This window comes from Neophocaena asiaeorientalis, unplaced genomic scaffold, assembly GCF_003031525.2.
Source record: "Neophocaena asiaeorientalis asiaeorientalis breed wild unplaced genomic scaffold, Neophocaena_asiaeorientalis_V1.1 scaffold264, whole genome shotgun sequence".
Taxonomy (NCBI): domain Eukaryota; kingdom Metazoa; phylum Chordata; class Mammalia; order Artiodactyla; family Phocoenidae; genus Neophocaena; species Neophocaena asiaeorientalis.
This window is the reverse complement of record NW_020185332.1, coordinates 4036660-4059296: the sequence shown is the minus strand read 5'-3', so window position 1 is coordinate 4059296 and position 22637 is coordinate 4036660. Positions and strand designations below refer to the sequence as shown.

Sequence of the window (22637 nt, the reverse complement as noted above, 5' to 3'; positions counted from 1 at the left end):
GGTGACTCTGCGGGCAGGTTTGTGTCTGAGAGGGCATGGAGTAGGCCTGCTGACCGGCCCTCCCACTTTACCTCTCAGTTCTTCCTGAATAGGCAGACACCTTCTTCCAGGGGCTGTAGTGGAGGCCGCTCTGGCAGTAGTGAAGCGGGCGTGTGACATTTTGTTCCAGGCCCTTCAAAGGAAAACCACACCCCTTGTCAGCCTGCACCCTTTCCTGCTTCCATAGGTCAGCAGCCATTCTGCCCCCAGAGGGGTGTTGCCATAATTGGGTGAGGCAGTGAGTGAGAGGAACCAGACAGAACGTCAGGGATCTGCCTTTTTGCTCTCTGTGCCAGACGTCTTAGAGCAGCTCCTCTGATCCTTGGCGAGACAGTGGGGGCCACTGCCCTAAGCCAGTGCTCATGGAAGGAGCTGGGGAGACCTGAGCTTTATGACCTTCACTTTATTTTTGATCTGTTAAGCCAGGGAGCCGTAAGAGCCTCCCATTGAGCACCTCCACCCCAGCCCCTCATCCTTCTAGGGACAGCTGTGGCCCAGGGACCCTGACTTCTGCTCCATGATGGACCGATGACCCCTCTGCCATGGTGGGCAGATGGGGCTGAACCACAGAAAGGGAAGAGCAGCTGTTGCAGCTGGGTGTCCTCAGCAACAGGGCCCTTCTTTGTGGTGCAGTGAGTTGTGGGCAGAGCTGGTGCGGGGTCGGACGATGGCCTCTCAGGTTCCTTGGCAAGGGTAGGGTGGGCTGGGGTCCCTGGGCAGAGGCAGGGGGAGGCAGCCAGGCTGAAGGGCTGGGTGTGGGGAAAAGCACCACATTTCCTGGTCTTTTGGGCCACTGTCCTGAGGACCGAGTGCTCTGGGCCGGGGAGTTTAGACTCTCTTGAGGCCACAAGTACAGTTTTGATGCGCTCAGTGGAATCTGCCCTGGCAGAAGCGATAATTCCCCGAAGGGGTTACGGCCTCCGTCAGAACAGTATTTACCAGGGACGTCCCTGGCGGTCCAGTGGCGAAGACTTCGCCTTCCAGTGCTGGGGGTGCGGGTTCAATCTCTGGTCAGAGAGCTAAGATCCCACATGCCACTGGGGCCAAAAAAACAAAACATGAAAAACAGAAGCAATATTGTAACAAATTCAATAAAGACTTTAAAAATGGTCCACATCAAAAACAAACAAAAAAACTCTTTTTAAAAAAAAAAAAAAAAGAACAGTATTTACTAGCCAGATATGGCCTGAAGGCCATCATGGTGTATATGCAGGGCACCTCATAGTTTTGGAAGAGCTGGCGTGTATGTTCTGTCGTTCAATCCTAGATGGGAAGGGTAAAGGAATTCTCCTAATGTGAGCTTGCCAGAAAGGGCATGCAATAAGAACATATAGAAAGCCAGGGATGCCTACTGGTGGGTCAAGAAGGAACCCTCTGTGCCAAGCAGAGGGCCACGTGGCCATATTTGAACACCACCTTTGGGGCTGAGCAAGGCAGGAACGGAGGTGCAGTAGGTCCCATACTGACTCATCAGAGACAGGATTACGCTAATTGCTTCAGTGGGGATGCAGACTTCCCTATACCCTAAGTTTATTCTCGTGTCTGTTTCTTTCTGGTCTTCCTTTCATGTCCATACGTCTATGTCAGATACAATTTTATATCTCTGATTACAATTAATGTTACATGACTGTTTCTGCATTACTAGCAGTCATTATAACTGACTCTTTATTGACCAAAAAATACCCTGGTAATGAATATACTCTTTCCCCCACTATCAGATACTTAGATTGTCTGCAGTTTTTTTTTAATCATCAGCTTTACTGCAGTGAACATCTTTGGGTATATCTGTTTTTCCTGTGCCTTGGATGATATCCTTAGGCAGGCTCCCAGAAGTTGAATTAGGAGGTCAAATGGTGTGACATTCTAATTATTGCTCGATTGCTTTCCCCAAGGGCTCTACCAGGTTAGAGCCACCAGCCATGAACAGCAGCTCCCGCACAGCTCTCAAGGAGGGCCTTGCACGTTACCTGCTGGAGGAGCATCATAGCCCTTGTCTTCCCCCAGTGGTGTCTCGTCGAACCAGACGTGGGCTCTGTCCTCACACTTGGAGACACGGGGGCGAGGCTAATTAAAACGCAGGACGGTAGTGTATATATGTCCATGCCACTCTCTCGCTCCGTCACAGCTTACCCTTCCCCCTCCCCATATCCTCAAGTCCATTCTCTAGTAGGTCTGTGTCTTTATTCCTGTCTTACCCCTAGGTTCTTCATGACATTTTTTTTTCTTAAATTCCATATATATGTGTTAGTATACGGTATTTGTCTTTTTCTTTCTGGCTTACTTCACTCTGTGTGACAGACTTTAGGTCCATCCACCTCATTACAAATACCTCAATTTCATTTTTTTATGGCTGAGTAATATTCCATTGTATATATGTGCCACATCTTCTTTATCCGTTCATCCGATGATGGACACTTAGGTTGTTTCCATCTCCGGGCTATTGTAACTAGAGCTGCAATGAACATTTTGGTACATGACTCTTTTTGAATTATGGTTTTCTCAGGGTATATGCCCAGTAGTGTGGGAAGCAGCCGCATAGCACAGGGAGATCAGCTCGGTGCTTTGTGACCACCTAGAGGGGTGGGATAGGGAGGGTGGGAGGGAGGGAGACGCAAGAGGGAAGAGATATGGGAACATATGTATATGTATAACTGATTCACTTTGTTATAAAGCAGAAACTAACACACCATTGTAAAGCAATTATACTCCAATAAGGATGTAAAAAAATAAAAATAAAAAATTAATTAATTTTAAAAAAACGCAGGAGGGGTTAAAGGCCTGGCCTGCTAGTCCTCAGATGAATACAGCCAGGCTCATAAATGACAGATACTGGCCACTTGAATTATCCCCACCCCTCTTGGGGTGGTTTGGGAGGGTCAGGTAAGCGGAAATTTCCCAGGTGTTGCCCCCAACAGCTCCCAGTCCTGGGGAGAGGGATTTGACTGGAGGGAGCATGGAGGCAGGTCACGCTTCCCCTTCTGCCTTGACCTTTTATCCTAACGTGTAATTTGTATTTGTCCTGACTTGTGATTTATTTGCAGCTTTCTATTTTTTGTATTCTTGTAAGTCTCCTCGAGTTCTTTCCAGAGTGAGGTTGTAGAAGGAGGAAAGGCTAAATGGGTAGGGTTGCCAGACTGAGCAAATAAAAAGCAGACCGCCCCATACTTATGCTAAAAGTTTTCATTGTTTATTCGAAATTCAAATGTAACTGGACGTTCTGTAGTTCATCTGGCAGCCCCGTGAATGGGCGTACCATCTGAAATGATATCTCACACATGACTCAAGTCGGCAGGTCCCAAGTACAAGAAAAAAGGACCAGATGCTGTGTAAACCATATGTCCTGGTCTGCTTATCTCAATGTGTATAATGCGAGATGGGTTATTTGTGGCGCCTCTGAAGGTGCTGGGGAGCTCGCTCTCAGAAGGTTCCCAGGAACCAGTGAGCCCTGGTCAGGAGACTCACTGTGATTGCAGGGTGATCAGGTCACAGAGTGATGAGCCTGTGAACAGAGAGGGTTCTTCAGGATACTTCACGCTGCAGGAGAGAGAGAGGCTGATCCTGGTAAGCTGTAGCCCTCTGCTGTAAGCCTCTTCTGTAAGCCCCAATCATGAATCTTTTTAGCACACGTGGAATTTCTTACCTTTCAATAAAAGATGGGGTGGGGGGGCATGAGGAGAAAGGAAGGAAAGAGGGGCCAGATTCACTTGCTTTTGTCTGCCCTCCAGGCACTAGAAAAAGCAAGACACAAAGTGTTGTCAGAGAACCTGCAGTGCAGACAGGTGGGAGGTATCAGGAGAATGTGGAGGAGAACCCCTCCTCTCTCCAGGGAGGCAGGGAAGGTTTCTCAGAGAGGTCACTGAAGGTAAAACAGGAGGAGTTCCAGATTCCAGGTCTCCTGCCTCTGGGTCTTGGGCTACACAGCACTGCTGGGCAAGTGACCCCCACCTGGCTGCCTGGTCCACTTGCCACCTGGCTCTTCCTGTTTTAAGATGTCGACGTTCCTTTCTCTCTCCAGCAAGCATCCTATCACCCCGACGTCAGCGAGGAGGTGCGCACCAGAGCGTTGCGGTATGGGACGGAGTGCACCCTCGGCTACCTGGACCTTCTGGAGCACGTCTTGGTGGTGAGGAGGGGCATGGGCCAGGCCAGGGCTGGGGAAGAGCTGATCCGAGTGCAGAGCGTCCTCTCCTTGGGAAAACCCCTCTTAGAGCCTCGTGCAGGCTCCACTTGCAAGGCTGGGACTGGACTGAGCTGAAAAGCCTCTCATATCACACTGCCCCAGCACACAAGATACAAGTGTAGTCTGGAGGGAGGTGCAGTTCGAATCCAGAGGAGCCTGGCTGTCTCATTGCACCAAAGAGGGAAGACTAGCATGGAAGAGCAGTGGGTAAGCAGAGTGAGAGGCGAAGCAGGTGGGACACACAGAGCCACCACTAAAAACAGATCAGGAGGTCCGGTCAGGAAAAACCCCAGTCTATCCTGCAAGGGCCAGGAAGGCTCCTAGAAGAGCCAGACCAGCATCCATGTTAGAAACGTCACCAGTGCTACAGGAGACCTACTAGCCTCTCGTGATTTCCCCCAGTCCTCGAACCAGTGGCTTAGACCACACTGAGAATATGTCTAGTTCCATTTGTCTGATGACCTTCGAGCCTGCCGTGCCCACGTGGAGCTGGGTTAATGTGGTGTACATCTGTCCCTGTCTAATCCCGGGAGCCACGTTTAAAACTGGGGAGTTCTGGGAGAGAGCTTGTTCGGGAGTCAGAGACACCCCAGAAGGGACTTGATGATGTCTCACCCCCTTCACTGCCCTTGCTCCTTTCTAAACCTAAAAGAAGACGATCCAACAGGGCACTTTCAGATACACAGCACATGTACCTCAAAGATAATTAAGCCTTTCATTTGCTCTGCATTGACATTTATCTCTTTTTGTGCAACCACGTGAGGCTAGCAGGGCAAGGGAATGATCCAAGACCCAAAGAAGTTTGGCCCCTTGGTTGAGGTCACCCAGCTACTAATGACAGACCTGAGACCAAGTTCCAGCTCAGCTCATTCTAGTATTTCACTGCCTTCTCCTTAAACTGAAATTACCTTCTGATGTTAAGCATTTCTGGTCTTTTAAGGGAACACTACTTTTATTCTTCGCCCAGGTAACCGTGGTCATCGCAAAAGAATATCTTTTGTGAGAGTGGCCAGTCTGGGGTTACTGACATTGGGCTCCCAAAGCCTGAACGCTCGTGAGTAGAAACCAGTGTATTGCTTGTGGGCCAAGGAGAAAACATCTTGGCCAGTCAGCGTTCGCAGGCACGAGCCTCCCCAGCCAAGCCAGCTTGTCTGTGTTGGGATATGAAGTGTTCAGCCGGTGAGCACGCATAGCAGGAAGTTTAGCGTAAGGAGAATGAAGCCAGCAAGGCTTCCACAAGGTATCTTTTTCTTGATGGGACCATCTATTCTAGGCACATGGAATCTTGTGACATTCGACAGCATAGTGGAAAGCAAAATGGCTTAGGTTTAGAACGCTCGAATTCAAATCCTGGCTCTGCCAAGTAAATAGTTGCATTACCACTGTCTTATCCGGGCTTCAGTTTGCTCAGATGTTAAGCCGCTGATTAAGGATTAAGTGAGGCTATGGGGAGTCCAGGGCTATGGCTGAGATCACGTCTGCTGCACGCTTCGTTAAAATCCTCCCGGAAGGTGCTGGTCCTGGCTGAGCAGAGGTGCAGGGCTGCGGCAGCAGTGACCTCCTAGCTTCCCAAGTGGGGACTCTCCCCCAGCACCCGTTTTTCCTTGTCTCTGTCTCTCATGCTTTGGTCTTCATCTTGTTCATTTGTTACTGGCATCCTCCTATTACTCCCATGAAGGATCCTCACCTCACCCCTTTCATCCGGTTCCATTTCTCGGTTAAATCGTATTTTTTCCCCGCTCCCGTGTTTGTACCTGTGGCGCCAGTGTCGGTAGGTGCAGGCCCCTGCACACATTGGCTCTTGGTGAGCCGTTTAACGAGAATGTCCTGCGTCGGGGTCCACTTGCAGCGGCGCCAGCTCCCCAAGTTGGGATGGAAAGGAGGCAGCAGCCTTCAAGGCGTACGGTGGAGTGAAAATCTCGGGTTTCCCTCCTCTGCGCAAAGACAGCTTAGACCTGGGAGAGGAGTTCTGTCTTCATGAGGAAGGGCAGGTGCCAGCATTTGTCTTGAGAACCTTCTCCCAGGGGAGAAGGAAGAAGGAACCATCAGAGGGTCCCCTTCTTGACCTCAAGCCACCTTTAGACCCTCTCCCAGTATCTGGGAGCCAGGTGTTGCATCCACCAAAGCACTTCCTCTCTCCACCTCCGCCCCTCTCCATGCCCACCCCATGTTGGTGAGCAGAAGACAAGGCCTCCCGAGGCGGGTGTGGGTGGGTGGTTGGCCTCTTTGCCCCAAAGGAAGCTGAGGTGTCCGGGGCCTCCGTGGGAAGGCCTAGGAGCCATTCCCAGGATACACACTCAGAGACCCCAGCTTTACAGCCACTTGGTTACTGTGCCAGGCATCAGCCCTAGTGATAATCAGCAAGTTCTTCTGGAACAGGAAGAAGGGCACATACCACAGGGAGACCCCACATCACGTGTGATTTGGGAGGTTTCATGTGGGACCAGAGGTCGGCAGTAGGGGAGCTACCACTGCCTTCTTTTCCTAGACCCAACAAGAGCCATTGCACTTTACAGCCAGGTGTGCTTCCCTGGTGCATTTTCCGTTATGAGTTCTTCCTGGTATTTACTAAAGAAACAGGACTCCGAAGTCTTACGTGTTTGCAAACCGAATTTGGTTGATTGTGTGGTGGTTGATGTGTCTGTTAAAAGCCTGCCACCTGAATTTCCTTTCATCTTCCTCTACAGTTATTGTCATTGTAACTCGTAATTATGGCAATAATATAAATACCCTGTTTCTCCATAGCTGTTTTGAGATTTGCAGTGTGAAAAATGCTGGTGCTAAAACGAAATCATTAATAGGAAGAAAAGCTAAATGACATGAAAACTTTTTTTTTTTTTTTTGCGGCACGTGGGCCTCTCACTGTTGCGGCCTCTCCCATTGCGGAGCACAGGCTCAGCGGCCATGGCTCACGGGCCCAGCCGCTCCGCGGCATGTGGGATCTTCCCGGACCACGGCACGAACCCGTGTCCCCTGCAGCGGCAGGCGGACTCCCAATCGCTGCGCCACCAGGGAAGCCCGACATGAAAACTTTTATACAGCATCCAGAATTTGTCTCATCTTTTACAAGAAAGAGGTTTTTCCCTCTTTATGGTGACAAGTGCTGATGGTTCATCCAAGTAGATAAGAATGAAATCGCATCAAGTATTTGTTCATATTTTTATTCTTGTCTCTTTAGAGACCTACACATACTCTTTGAAGGGTATTTTCCAATAAAAATATAGGAAGGAAACATCCAGGGGATTATCATAAACATGAAAAAATACCAGTTCCTAACTGAAAATGGTAGAACCTCTGTGACAGTGTTCTGTCCCCTAAGCTGCAGACATTAGCAGTTTCCTTGGGCCTGCAGCTGAAAATAAGCTCACGTTTCCCACCATGAGCCCTCACTCCTTCTCCAAAGCAGACTTGAAAGAAATCTGGACTAACATGAGGCTAGATACGAGGAAGGTTGTTCCACATACGAGGACCATGAGCCATAAGACCACTTAGGACAGAGCTGGTAGAGACCCGAAAAGAAATTAGGGAAATGGAGACGCACGAATACGGAAACTAGTGTTCACTTCTGAGGGAACTTTTGACAGAATCAGAGAACGAAAGCCAAATTGACAATTTAGAGAAGACATCAGGTTTATGTGGAAATTACCTTTAGGGTAGAGGGAAAGAATACTAAGATTAGCTATTTGAGGGTAGTGAATAAAAAAGCAGTTAAAGCTAGAGATTTTCACACACGTGCGCGTGCACACACACACACACACACACACGCACACACACGCACACACACACACACAGTATGCCCCATTCTGCCCTCCTCCTCATTCACTGGTCTTCACGCATGTCATCAGATGACCACAGTACCTCCATCCTGAAAAGAAAGTCAGCCGACATTGGAACTGTAACAGGAGATCTTCGGATGGTCCTCCTGGATCATTGTAAAGCTGACTTCTCTTCTTAGCTGACCAGAGAGAATTAGTAAGATTTCTGAAAGCTGAAGAAAGGTCAGATAATTGTCCAATTTTTACAAAAGGGGAAAGAGAAAAGTAGAAATTAAGGTTTGGAGGAAGTGTCCAACAATTTAGAGGAATAAATTGAGATCACTTTCAGGTAGTCCAAGGTGGTTTAGCCATCTTCTTTAGGGGCTGCTTTTCTTAAATTTGGACACATGAAAACATGGGGGAAAGTATGCTACTTTAGCCTTGTTCAGGTCAAATATCCTAGATCCAAGGATTCTTCACCTTTTTTGGCTGGTTTGTATATTTTAGTTTTACTTTAGAAAAAAATCTTAAAACAGAAAACCATATCAACATTTGCGTGTCTACCATCTATAATTAACTAATTTTGTTAAATAATATTTTGTCTTATTTGGTTCAGATCCTTATTTTGTAAGAAGTCTCTCAATAATAATTAATTTTGTATCCTTTACCAATACCATCCTCCTTTTTTCTCTGTCTAGGCAGAAATAACTATCATGATTTCAGCTTTCTTAACCTTTCGTGGATCTTGGGCCCCCTTGAGCTAGCTAAAAGCCCATTTCCTGCCTCACCCTACCCTCATCAGAGAAACATCAGCACATAAACACAAATGTCCCATAAACTGTTAAGAGGGTTCCCAGACCCCTAGCTGGATACTTTGGGAATTTAGAAACTCCAAATCGAGAACCCTTCCTTGGGGGTTTTTTTTTTTTTTTTTTTCTTGAGAATCCAGTTATCAGTCTACAAACAATGGGATCTAATTTAGGCAGAACCCCGTCCTTGCTGCCCTGGGAGCTGCTTTACGAAGCTTTAGACGTGCCCATTTGAGCAATGTTGGCCTTCTGCTTTTGCTGTTGGCTGGTTTGTCATGGAGGATTTCTATTGCAGGATGAGAGGCAGCCACTTGGCCTCTGCAGTAACCACAGATCAATATTGCTGCTTACCCACAATATGAGGTCTTTGACAGGGTTAAAATTACCATGGCTTCCAGTAGCAGCACTTTAATTTCATTCTGTCTGTTGCCTGCTATGAGAAATCATGTTGACTTAATTGCAGAATAAAAATAGAACTCCTTTGCTCTCCTGCCTTATTTAAATAGGGTGCTTTGCCATAGGGCCGTTCCCTTTCTTAGAGCCAGAGTGTATACAGAAGTGGTTTTCTCCCTCCATCAAGGCTCATGCAGCTCAATATTTCGCAATCCAAAAATGAGCAGAAGACCTAAATAGACATTTCTCCAAAGAATATATACAGATTGTCAACACATGAAAGAATGCTCAACATCATTAATCATTAGAGAAATGCAAATCAAAACTACAATGAGATATCATCTCACACCAGTCAGAATGGCCACCATCAAAAAATCTAGAAACAATAAATGCTGGAGAGGGTGTGGAGAAAAGGGAACCCTCTTGCACTGTTGGTGGGAATGTAAATTGATACAGCCACTATGGAGAACAGTATGGACGTTCCTTAAAAAACTTAAAACAGAACTACCATACGACCCAGCAATCCCACTACTGGGCATATACCCTGAGAAAACCATAATTCAAAAAGAGTCATGTACCACAGTGTTCCTGGCAGCACTATTTACAATAGCCAGGACATGGAAGCAACCTAAGTGTCCATCCACAGGTGAATGGATAAAGAAGACGTGGCACATATATACAATGGAATGTTACTCAGCCATAAAAAGAAACGAAATTGAGTTATTTGTAATGAGGTGGATGGACCTAGAGTCTGTCATACAGAGTGAAGTAAGTCAGAAAGAGAAAAACAAATACCATATGCTAACACATATATATGGAATCTAAAAAAAAAAAAATGTTCTGAAGAACCTAGGGGCAGGACAGGAATAAAGATGCAGATGTAGAGAATGGACTTGAGGACACAGGGAGGGGGAAGTGTAAGCTGGGACGAAGTGGGAGAGTGGCATGGACATATACACACTACCAAATGTAAAATAGATAGCTAGTGGGAAGCAGCCACATAGCACAGGGAGATCAGCTCGGTGGTTTGTGACCGCCTAGAGGGGTGGGATAGGGAGGATGGGAGGGAGATGCAAGAGGGAGGGGATATGGGGATATATGTATACATACAGCTGATTCACTTTGTTATACAGCAGAAACTAACACACCGTTGTAATGCAGTTATACTCCAATAAAGATGTTAAAATAAATAATTAAATTTTAAAACATAAAGACAGAAGTCTTTTCACCACTCCCCTTTGATGATTTCAGTGAATCTCCCTACCACACCCTTAACTTTTGTTTCAGCTTTATTGAGGCATAACTAACATATACAAGGAACACATATTTGAAGTGTATGATTTGAGTAGTGATATGTGAATACGTCTGTGAAACCATCACCACAATCAAAACGACGAATTTATCCGTTATTCTTCAAAATTTCCAAAAAACCACTAGTCTGCTTTTTGTTATTACAGATTTGTTTGCATTTTCCAGACTTTTATATAAAAGCAGTCATCGGGCGTGTACTCTCCTTTGTCTGGCTTTTTTCACCCAGCATCAGTATTTTCAATTCCGTCCACATTGTTATGTGTACCAATAATTTGTCCCCTTTTATTAAGTAGTATTCCATCATATGGCTATGTCATAATTGTTCATCAGAACACCTGTTGATGGATATTTGGGTTGTTTCCAGGTTTGATTATCATAAATAAATCTGCTACGAACATCCTATATAGAAGTTTTTCTACCTATATGATTTCATTTCTCTTGGATAAATACCTAGAAGTAGAATAGTTATATCATAGGGTGGGTATATTTTTAACTTCTTAGGAAACTACTAAATTCTTTTTTAAAATGGTTATTTCCACCAGCAGTGTATGAGAGTTCCAATTTCTCAATGTCCTTGTTAGCACTTAGAGTGGTCAGTGTTTTTAATTTTAGCCATTCTAGGGGGTATGTGGTGGTATCTTAATTTCCACCAAGGGTTAGAAGGCATTTTGGGACCAATTTGTCCATGACACTAGGAATGCTCATTCCCAGGTCAGGCAAGGGTTTCATTGATAGGCCACTCAAAGTGCTAATACTGGACCAGACCCTGTTAATAATAACTGAAAGCGTCTGGACCATCTGTCTTACTAGTCTGTTATGATCCAGGAAATGGTTGCTTCTTCCCATTTCCAGAGTTATGCATTGATCTCATGGAACTATATATTTGGTCAATCATTTCAAGTCACCTACTCATCCTCAGTTTTATCTGAGGCTCAGTCACACATTTGGTAATGCAGGAAACAATGATCTTGTAAAATAGGCAGAATACAAGTAATATAGCTGGTAACATTAATAAGGTCATAAGTAAGTATTTAAGCTGAGAACTTCCACTAGGTGCGGCCCAGTATAGTATCTGCCCAGATCATGTAAACAGTCTATTCTGCACCAATCGCTCTCTTTAAGGAAATCATATATTCATATTGTACCTAAAGTTCACCAAAGATTTCTACGTGTAAAGGTGAGTGGTGGGTCATCGTGACCCTTTGCAGGATTGAGAAAGGAATGTTATCTTCTAAGGAGTTACGTGACTGGTGTCAGAAGAAGAAAAATTGGTCTTTAAGATTGAGCAGGTATTTCTGCTGTTGGGGAGGTCTGTTAACACGTAACACAGATGCACAAGGCACACTAGAGGGGAGGGAGGAGGCCAAAGGGCAGAGAAAAAGTTTTATGTTTAAATCGTTCTTGTCTTGCCTTAGAACGTGAATTTTTATTTCATCAGTCAGATATATTGTCTGCAGATAGTTTCTCTTAGGGTGTCACCTGTATTTTCATTTTCATAACAGTGTCTGGCGGGGGGAGAAAAATGTATATTAAAAAAGAAAGGGGCTTCCCTGGTGGCGCAGTGGTTGAGAGTCCGTCTGCCGATGCAGGGGACATGGGTTCGTGCCCGGTCCGGGAAGATCCCACATGCCGCGGAGCGGTTGGGCCCGTGAGCCATGGCCGCTGAGCCTGCGCGTCCGGAGCCTGTGCTCTGCAATGGGAGAGGCCACAACAGTGAGAGGCCCGCGTACCGCAAAAAAAAAAAAGAAAGAAAATGACAGCAAGGCAGAGAGTTGAGAAAACAAAAACGTGCAGATAGAACTCGGATAAAAATGAAAGTAAAATGAAAATATGTCTTACATATAAAATATTAAACATTTAGGATGAACTGGATGTTTGCAAAGGCTATCGAATTATTTTCAGGATTATACCCCAGTATGGGGAAGAAAATAATCTTCCCTGTATTCTTCTGAGTTCTTGCCGGAGACCTCATGTAATAAGACAGATTAATAAGAGAACAACAAAAGTTGATTCACATGGTGTACCTCATGGATAAATGAAAGATACCCAGCGGAAAAATGGGCAATTCCCAAGGTAGCCTAAGCCACCCACTTAAATACCACTTTCAGGCAAAGAAAAGAAAAGGTGTATGTGGTGGGAGGAGGCTGGTTACAGGAGGTGGCCAGGAAAAGCAGGGTTAACTAGGGTAAGGTTGTTAGCAGGTTTTAGAGCCTTCATCATCAATAAGATTCTCTTGTGATTTTCACTCAGGCGTCTCTTACTGGTACAGAGGGGGAGACACCCTTACAAATGGAGATTTCTTTTATAAATGTGAATTACCCTTTCAAAAGAGTAACTTTCCTGTTTTCAGAGCATCCCCCACGTCTGATTTTTCTCAAAATAATCAAAGCAATCTGTATGCCAAAGAGGCATATTTTGGGGTGACATACTTTGCTACTCTTTACCAGCCCCCTTCTTTGTCTTTCATTTGCCTGCCTGATTGATTCTCTTCTTGTTAACAACCTTATTGAGATATAATTGGCATATGGCAAAATTTACCCAGTTAAGACAGTTTCTTGGTTTTCACTATATTTTTTTTTTTTTTAAACATCTTTATTGGGGTATAATTGCTTTACAATGGTGTGTTAGTTTCTGCTTTACAACAAAGTGAATCAGCTATACATATAATTTCACTATATTTAGAGCTGTACACCTATCACCATAATAATAATTTTAGAACATTTTTGTCAACCCAAAAAGAAACCTCATGCCCTTTAGCAGTCATTCCTCATTCCCTTCATCCCCACTCCTAGCCCAAGGCGAACACTAATCTTTTTCTTGTCTCTGTAGATTGCCAATTCTGGACATTTCATGTAAACAGAATCGTATAGCGTGTGATCTTTTGTAATTGGCTTCTTTCACTTAGCATAATGTTTTTCAAGTTCTAAGACATAAGGTTTCAAGTTCCTGCTTTTTTTTAAATTAATTTTTATTGGTGTACGGTTCCTTTACAACGTTGTGTTAGTTTCTACCGTACAGCAAAGTCAATCAGCTATAGGTATACATATATCCCCTCTTTTTTTGATTTCCTTCCCATTTAGGTCACCAACAGAGCACTGAGTTCCCTGTGCTGTACAGTAGGTTCTCATTAGTTATCTATTTTATATATAGTATCAATAGTGTATATATGTCAATCCCAGTCTCCCAGTTCATCCCACCCCCCTTCCCCCCTTGGTATCCATACGTTTGTTCTCTACGTCTGTGTGTCTATTTCTGCTTTGCAAATAAGATCATCTATACCATTTTTCTAGATTCCACATATATGCGTTAATATACAATATTTGTTTTTCTCTTTCTGACTTCACTGTATGAATGTATCTAGGTCCATCCACATCTCTATAAATGATGCAATTTCATTCCTTTCTATGGCTGAGTAATATTCCATTGTATATGTGTGCCACATCTTCTTTATTCATTCCTCTGTTGATGGGCATTTAGGTTGCTTCCACGTCCTGGCTATCGTAAATAGTGCTGCAGTGAACATTGGGGTGCATGTGTCTTTTTGAAGTATGGTTTTCTCTGGATATATGCCCAGTAGTGGGATTGCTGGCTTTTTAAAGTTTTAAAGCATAATATATGTGTTTTGTCCCCTATTTAAGAAGCTAAGATCACAAAGGTTATTCTCCTGTATTTTCTTCTACACAGTTTTAATTCTTACATTTAGGTTTATACTCCATTTCTAGTTCATCTATGCATATGGTGAGGAAAGGGTCAGGTTTATTTTCTTACCTATGGCTATCCAGTTGTTCCAGCATCCTTTGTTGAAAAAATTGTCCTCATTGAATTAAAGGTGCTTTAGCACCTTTAATGAAAATCAGTTGACTATATGTGTGAATCTAGTTCTGGACTCTTTTCTGCCCCACTGATCTGTATGTCTATTCACCAATATCCTGTTGTCTTGATCACTACTATAACTTTATAATGAGTCTTGAAATCAGGTATTCTAAAACTTACAGCTTTGTTCTTTTTCAAAATGGTTTAGCTATTCTAGGTCCTTTGTATTTTATACACATTTTAGAATCATCTTATCAATATCTTAAAAAAAAGCTTATTGGGGTTTTGACTGGGATCATGGGGAGATTTGGGAATAATTGATCTTAATAGTCTTCTAATCCAAGAATATGGTATATCTCTCCATTTATTTAGGTCTTCCTTAATATTTTCAACGACATTTGTAGTTTTTAGCATCCACATCTTACACATCTGTGGTCAAATTTAACAGTATTTAACTTAACAGGTATTTCATGATTTTTTATGCTACTATAAATGGTATTGCTTTTTTCAAAATTCTCAATTTTTTACTGCATATAGAAATATAATTGATGTTTGTATATTGACCTTATATCCTGTGACCTTGCTTAACTCATTTATTCTAGCTTTTTTTCCCTTTTATTTTTTAAACAAATGCCTTAGAAATTTCTACATAGGCATTCATGTTATTTATGAGCAAAGACGATTTTACTTCTCCCTTTCCATCTGTGTGCCATTTATTTCTTTTTCTTGCCTTGCTGCACTGGCCAGGAATACTAGTACAATACTGATGGAAGTGTGAGGACGAATATCCTTACTTTATTCTTGGTCTTAGGGGAAAACACGCAGTCTTGCACCATTTACTGTGAGTCTCCCCATCATACCTTTAACTCCTTGCTTATTCACGTTGTGTTGACCACTGTAGAAAAAGCAAATAGCAAAGCCTGTGGACTCCTTTGCTCTTTAGTCCCAGAGCTGTAGCCATTATTCACCTAGTGGCCTTACAACATGTATTGTTTCAGACAAATACAGTACAAGCCTTTTACAGTTAGGTAGTGGCAAATGCCCATTTGATCTAGAGCAGTGGTTTACAACTTTGGCTGCAAATGAGAACCACCTGGAGAACTTTTAGAAATTCTGGTGCCCAGGCCTTACATCGGACCAATTCCATCAGTAGTCCTGATGGAAATGTATACTGTATTAAATTATGTATTAATTTATACAGTCTTACCACAGCTCTATAATGAAAGGACTGTTTGTTGTGCTCATTTAATAGATAAGTAAACTGAGGCTTAGAGAGAAGATAAGTAACTGGACCACTGTTACTGAGGTACATTGACTCTAGAACCTACCCTTAATTCAGTTGCCTGCCAACTGTCTGTGTTAAAAAAGTAAAAGGCATCTAACCCCTCCCCTCCACCTCTCCATGGTTCTGGTGATCTTCTGGAACTAGTCTAGGATGCCATCATATTAGGACTTGCCTCCAGTAGTGTGTGGTCTGTTATTCATTCATTCATTTGTTCACTCATTCACTGGTTTGTAGTGAGTTAATATCTGCATGGTGCTATGTGTAGATAGGTCCTAGGTTGAGGGAATGAGAATAACAGAGCAGCTGAACTCAGAACAGTAGCAAATATAAAATTTAGAAGATTGCAAGAGGAAGGAGGGTAGGGAATAGAGCCTGGGAAGTGGTTGCTCAAGAATCTTTGACTAATCATTTCAAGTGTGTAACATAATGTCTTCTATGCACTGGTGTGTCTGGGGCTGGTCAATGTGTAACCCCAATAAAGAAGATGTGGCACATATATACAATGGAATATTACTCAACCATAAAAAGAAACGAAATTGAGCTATTTGTAATGAAGTGGATAGACCTACAGTCTGTCACACAGAGTGAAGTAAGTCAGAAGGAGAAACACAAATACCATATGCTAACACATACGTATGGAATTTAAGGGGAAAAAATGTCATGAAGAACCTAGGGGTAAGACAGGAATAAAGACACAGACCTACTAGAGAATGGACTTGAGGATATGGGGAGGGGGAAGGGTGAGCTGTGACAAAGCGAGAGAGTGGCATGGACATATATACACTACCAAACGTAAGGTAGATAGCTAGTGGGAAGCAGCCGCATAGCACAGGGAGATCAGCTCGGTGCTTTGAGACCGCCTGGAGGGGTGGAATAGGGAGGGTGGGAGGGAGGGAGACGCAAGAGGGAAGAGATATGGGAACACGTGTATATGTATAGCTGATTCACTTTGTTGTAGGGCAAAAACTAACACACCATTGTAGAGCAATTGTACTCCAATAAAGATGTAAAAAAAAAAAAAAAGTATAACCCCATTAACTCCCCCAACCCCAGATTTTTTTTTTACCAAGCTTCTTTTAAAGTTCTCTTACAGTTTTGGGGTCCAAAAGACATCTTTTCCAGACTCGTAAGAAAGGGCACGATACCTGGTCAGATGAAAAGGGTATGGGATGCCAAGAAGGGAATGAACATGTAATGAATGCCTACTGTGTTCCAGGCATTGTGCAAGATGCTTCTCATGGGTTATTCCATTTGATGTTTATGCCACTCCTGAGGAGTAGGCATTGTCCCAGTTTTACAGATGAGAAAACGGGTTCTGAGAGGTTCAGTAATCTGCCCATTGTTCACAAACCAGGAGCAGGTGAAGCTGGGTTTGAAACACAGGTTTGTCCAATACCAAAGCCTAGGCTTCGTCTGCTGCTCAGAATTGTCCATAGAGAGACGGCAGTGGTGCTTTCCTCCTGAATGTCTTAGCATTTCTAAATCTCAAGATGACCCCTCTGAAGCGTGGGTAAGAGATGCAGGAAAGAATATTGAAAGAAGAATTTCAGGATTAGGGAGGAGCAAGGTGGTGTAAGTCAGATGTAAATCCATGGTGGAAGATGGTAGGGAGCTCTCATCCATTTCATAATTCCATTCTTGAATGAATTTGAGAAGAAATCAGCTGAGGATGTCCTTTAAATTGGATTAGGGGTAGATTTTTAGTATCTTTTTTAACACCAGCAAAAAACAAACTTAAAACCCCTTTAAACTAGGTTTAAAAGAAGGAAAGTCCACAGGACTTCTCCCAGGAGAGCTTGCAGTCAAAACCCTGGAAATGGATTGTCCTTTCAGGAGCAGCCCTTCTCAGAGAGATTTTTGTCTCCAAGACCCCACCTGAGTCACACTTTTCTTCTGACTCCATATTTGCTTTGTCACAAACACCAGCTGACCTGCAGCCTTGAACATTCATGTTCACTCAGAGCATTCTTACATTTTGGGTAATTTCCGTGTGCGTATGTTTGTTTTAGGTACAAACAAAAGGACAAATAAGAACTTCATCTCCCTTGTGATCTTAGGGAAGTATGTCAGAATAGATCTTAGGAAAACTCCTGGTTCCCAGCTTTTCTTTTCTCACGTGAGGAAACTGAAGGCCAGTGCATCTTATGTGTTTTCCCCTAAATTTCTAAAGTCACTTGGTGACAGAGTTGCAACTTCAAACCAGGATGTCTAGCTCTGCGTCCACCAGCAAGAGTGGGCTTCCTGTCACAATGGCTACCGTCTTCCTTATGCGTTTGGCTTGTTTTTCACCCATAGATTCTTCAGAAACCAACCCCAGAACTCAAGCACCAGCTGGCTGCTTTCTCCAAGCGTGTGGCCGGTGCCGTGACCGAGCTCATCCAGGCAGCGGAGGCCATGAAAGGTAGGCTGGATTCTCTCGTGTCGTCCTGTGGGGCAGTCCTAGACAGCAAACTGAGCAGAGAGGATGGGCAGCCTACACAGGCCCTCACTTGGCAAATGAAGTCAAAAGGAACACAGTGAGGAACTTTTTTTAAGAAGCAAATGGGAGTAGAGTTAGACTGAAAAAGTTAATATTCTCCTGAAACAAGTCTTTTCTCCAGTCTTTGTATTACGTCCTTCAACTTAAATGTCATGATCCATCTAGAACCGCTCACTTCTCTTTTAAGGGTCTTGCCATCCATTTTTAACTGCATTTTCCTTCATCAGAATATTTATTCTCATTTAAATAATACACTTGATGTTTAGAAACGGTGCTATCTGGGTAGTATATTGTGTGCACACCCCTTCGTGGTTATGAAGAAGCCATCAGCTCACCCGGGAGGGGTTTTCTTACCAATTTCCCTTTGTTTGCATTGGAGGGGAATGGCTGTTCCTCCTGAGTTCCCAGGAGAAAAGAAGAACAAATCTCTGTGCTCAGCGTAGTCTCAAGTCTCCTGAGGATGCTTGCTTGCATTCCTGAACTTTAAGTTACAAGTCGGAGTAAAACTCAAGCCGGCCTTGGTCAATGAGATCTCGATTTTTGAGACTATCATTGATGACTGATCCTGTGGTAGGGCTGTCTATACAACTGACTGAGAAAATCAGGGTCAGACAGGCACTCCCCACCCCGACCCCTGCAGCCAGCTGATGTTAGTGACAGCTGGAGAAAAGATCCCTTAGGACAACGCAGCTAGTCAGCTTATGGAGCATCCCTGCATGCAAATCGTGATGTCGTTTGTAATTAAGTCACTGCCCTGAGGTCTGCAGCTACCAAGAATGACCCTCTTTGGACTGCTTTTAGGAACAGAGTGGGTGGATCCAGAAGACCCAACCGTCATTGCAGAAACAGAATTACTGGGGGCTGCAGCATCCATTGAGGCTGCTGCTAAGAAGTTAGAGCAGCTGAAGCCAAGAGCAAAACCAAAAGTGAGTGTCCACGTGTGGCTGCTTGTCTGATGTCAGTAGGTCTCCCGGTAGATGGCTGTGAAATGGAGCCAGATGGGCTGCAGGGAGCTCGTCTCCTTCCCTGTGGTTGGACTAGCAAGCTGCAAACCTGTTCTACCTGCCCAGCACCTTTTTACAGGGTATGGAAAAAAACCCAAGGGTGGGTCTTTCAGGTTAACCATCCCAGGAAATACCTTTGGGTATCTAGAGGAAGAATCCCGGCATTTAAAATCTTGACTTTGTTCCACTGTTACCTAAAGCAGGTGTTGGATGTTTTCTATAGAAAGTCCCCGTTGCTGAATGTGAGATTGTCACCCTCTAATTTTCTGGTTTCCATAATGCTTTTCGCCAGAAATAGCAATGCTGGGTCTCTCCTTTTCTTCAGATCAATAGAGAGTAGTGTGAACCTCAAAAGTGGACCCGGTAACAGATTTTTTCAGTATATGCTGGAGACTGTGGTTGGCTGGTGTGTTTTCTCCATCTGTGTTTGTCATCTAGATAAATGTTGAGAACTTAGTTACTAAGATCATAAGTATGTGTTAAGAGAAAGTCATTTAAAAGAAAGAGATACTTTAAGTCAGGACAGTAGAGAGGACAATTATTACAAAAAAGAATGGTGCCCTGGTGCTGTCCAGGGGGCAAAGCCCAACCCTGTAAAGAAGCCACAGTCCCCCTGCCCCCATGGCTTTCTTCAGTGGGAAGATGGTAGAAGCAGAGGAGGCCTCTTTATCTTTCTATTCAAGCAAGTCCCTACTGGTTCCTGTAACCCCACCTCCCTTCCAAGGATCCAGATACCTTAGGAATTAAAATCTGGCTCTTCTCTTCAAAAACAAAAAAGTTGTATCTCCCAGTTTAGGTGCCTAAAATTCTACCTTTTTAAAAAAAAAACAAAAACTTAAGGATGGAGTTTGAGTACTGGAATATACCAAAGCACTCAAAAGCGGTTCCTGGGCTGATGCCGCATGTAAAATAGACTTGGACACACGGTGAATCTGTTAGACTGGCGGACATTCTCAAAACCGTGGAATTCTTAGAGCCAGTCTCCTAATTGTCACTCTAGATTTAATAAAGGCATTTTTAGAATTTCTCATCAAGATGTAATTTAAGATTTTTGGCCTCTGGGTTTTGAGTTTGCCAGGGTCCTCTTTACTGGCCGTAACCTGAGGGTCTTAGGTGGTCTAAGTTTGTCCAAGTTTTTCTCAACAAACTTAGAGCTAAGTGTAGGTGTAAGGGCAACTCCATTTTCTGGACTTGGCTTTATTTCTGCTTTATAAAAATAAGTTAATCATGAGTAGAAAATGTACTTTCAGCTAAGAAGCAGCAGCCGTTGACTGAGATTTAGAGGCCTTAAACTGACAGCAGCCATTGACTGAGATTTAGAGGCCTTAAACTGAATTCGTTTTTCCTTTTCCTTATCTGATTCACCACGTACTTTCCTCTCTCGGGGAAGCTTCTGTCTGCTGGTTCTGGAGCCATGTCAGCTGATGCTCTTTCTCCTGGAGAAGTAGCTTGGCGCTAATTCACGTTGACCCTTCACCATACTCTAAGAGCTGCAGTCCCAGTCCCTTTCCCATTGTCTTTTGCAGGGCCCTTCTGAGCTCTTGTGTATCCCTAAATTCTGGCTTCCCCCTGTCCAGCTCTTGATTTATCTCATGATTCTTGATCTGAAAAACAGTCAATAGAGTTCCTATTCCATAGGGTCGCTGATATAACAATTAAATGAGATAATCTAGGAATACAGTACCTGACATACCATAGACGTAGTAAGCAGTCAGCATATCACCATCACTGAAAATATGATTCTAGGACTTTTATCTACTACCTCCTAGGAGAATGCCTGAAATAAAAATTATTCCATAGATCCATGAGCTGATGGCCTTAGGAAAAAGAGGAAAAAAAGAAAAAAAAGGCTAAAAGCACATGCTGATTGAGTGCCAAGCATGTGCTAGGCAATCTTCTAGGTGCTTTACATAGATTAACTCATCGGGTCCTTACAGCAAGTCCACGAGGCAGCATTGTTGGCGTCCCTGCTCTAAGGATGCAGAATCAGAGGCAAATTACTTGCCAGAGTCAGATGGCTTTGACCGAGCTGGAAGCAGCATTGTGTGGGCCCTGGAGGTGGTAGTTTCAGGCCATACCAGTCCTCTGTGCCTACCCACTGTCAGAAATTCCGGTGCAGTCCCACGGGGCAGGTTTCTGGTTTACCTGTGCCACTTGAGCCATTAATCCCACCTCTGGGAATCTGTCCTGAGGAGGAAATCCAGAGAGGAAGCAAGTTCTGTGTGCGTGAGACGGTTGTTCCTTTCATCCTTGTTCACAGTAGCAAGAGTTTGGGTGTGACCTGAGTGTCTGCTTGAAGGCAAAGTATGTAGCTACTCAAAATAATGGTTGATAGGACTGTGTAGCATGAAGAAGATGCTCCTGGCATGATATTAAGTGAAAAGTAAAACAGGATGTGGAATCATGTACTCAGTATGATCACAACTCTGTTAAACACTTGTGAATGAGGGAGACAGGTGGGGGATGGACAAGAATGATGGTGGGGTTGGAGTGATGGGAGGGTCTATGTTTTAAAATTTTGTAAGACAATGTTTTAAAAATAACAGCACTTAAAAAGTTTGTGATGACTGCCACACTGGGCCAGTGGGCATTCCCTACACTGCCCTAGGATCATCTAGCCTTTCTGTTTATAGTGTGGTGTGGATTTTTACAGAAAGCCAAGGTCACAGTTGACATAACTGTTGATTTGAGTCCCTTCCTTGGAGGTACCTACTCTAGGTCACTCCCATCTTCCTATTAGGAAGGGTACTTGGTCCTTCTAGAGTCTTTAGAAGGATCTCTGAAGTCTTACTCTACCCAGTGACCAGAGGCTCCCACCACATGGATTATGTTATCCATAAAACTGTTTTGAAGAAATCATCAACCTAAACCACAGTTTTTGTGCCTGTCTGGGAGTGCCATCTGCTCTGTAGTAATATCGACGTGAAAAAAAATACCTTTCTTGACTTCAAGAAGGAATTTTTCCCCAGTTTAAAAAAAGAAAAAAATCCCAATCTAACATCAAAAGTCAACCAGTCTTTTGAGATTAACCAGCTCTTCCCATCCCCTTCCAAAACTAAACACAATTAATCACAAATCCTCAGGATTCTGTAAGTAAGCAATTGCTCTTTCACCTCTACCCCTGTAACTCACATACAAACCTGCAGGCACCCACTATCGGGTGAATATGCTCTGCTTCTATATCTGGGAAGCATTTGCACTGCTTTGAGGGAGTTTGGGAGATGGGCAATGTTTTTGTTTAAATTGTTTTGCTCACCACATTCTCAGGTTGCCTATTTTAATAATAGAATGGTCTGGGGTTTATTGAAGATGATTCCTAGTATATTCCCACCTCAGGCCCTTAATACGTAAGCACCTCTTTTTGCCTGGAATCGCCCAGACACAAATAACAAATTGGCATCGCTGAGTCCACTGTTTGCTTGGGAAGATGGTGTAAAGGCAAAATGAGAATGTCGGTGAGCCCTGGTGCATGTGCCTATGATACTAATGATGGCGCCGTTTCCACACCTGCAGACACACTGTGCTCCACAGACAGGTAACAGAGGTGCCCCAATGGTGTCCACACAAAC

The 22637-nt window shown here is 43.9% G+C and overlaps 1 protein-coding gene across 1 annotated transcript in view; it reads left to right on the top strand.

Moving 5' to 3' along the window:
* TLN2 (talin 2) overlaps positions 1-22637 on the top strand; it is a 447872-nt gene that overhangs the window by 408201 nt on the left and 17034 nt on the right. The window contains exons 52-54 of the mRNA XM_024735251.1: positions 4055-4162; positions 17881-17986; positions 18866-18990. Of these exons, the coding sequence (XP_024591019.1) occupies positions 4055-4162; positions 17881-17986; positions 18866-18990 (339 nt within the window). The remainder of the gene's footprint in view (positions 1-4054; positions 4163-17880; positions 17987-18865; positions 18991-22637) is intronic.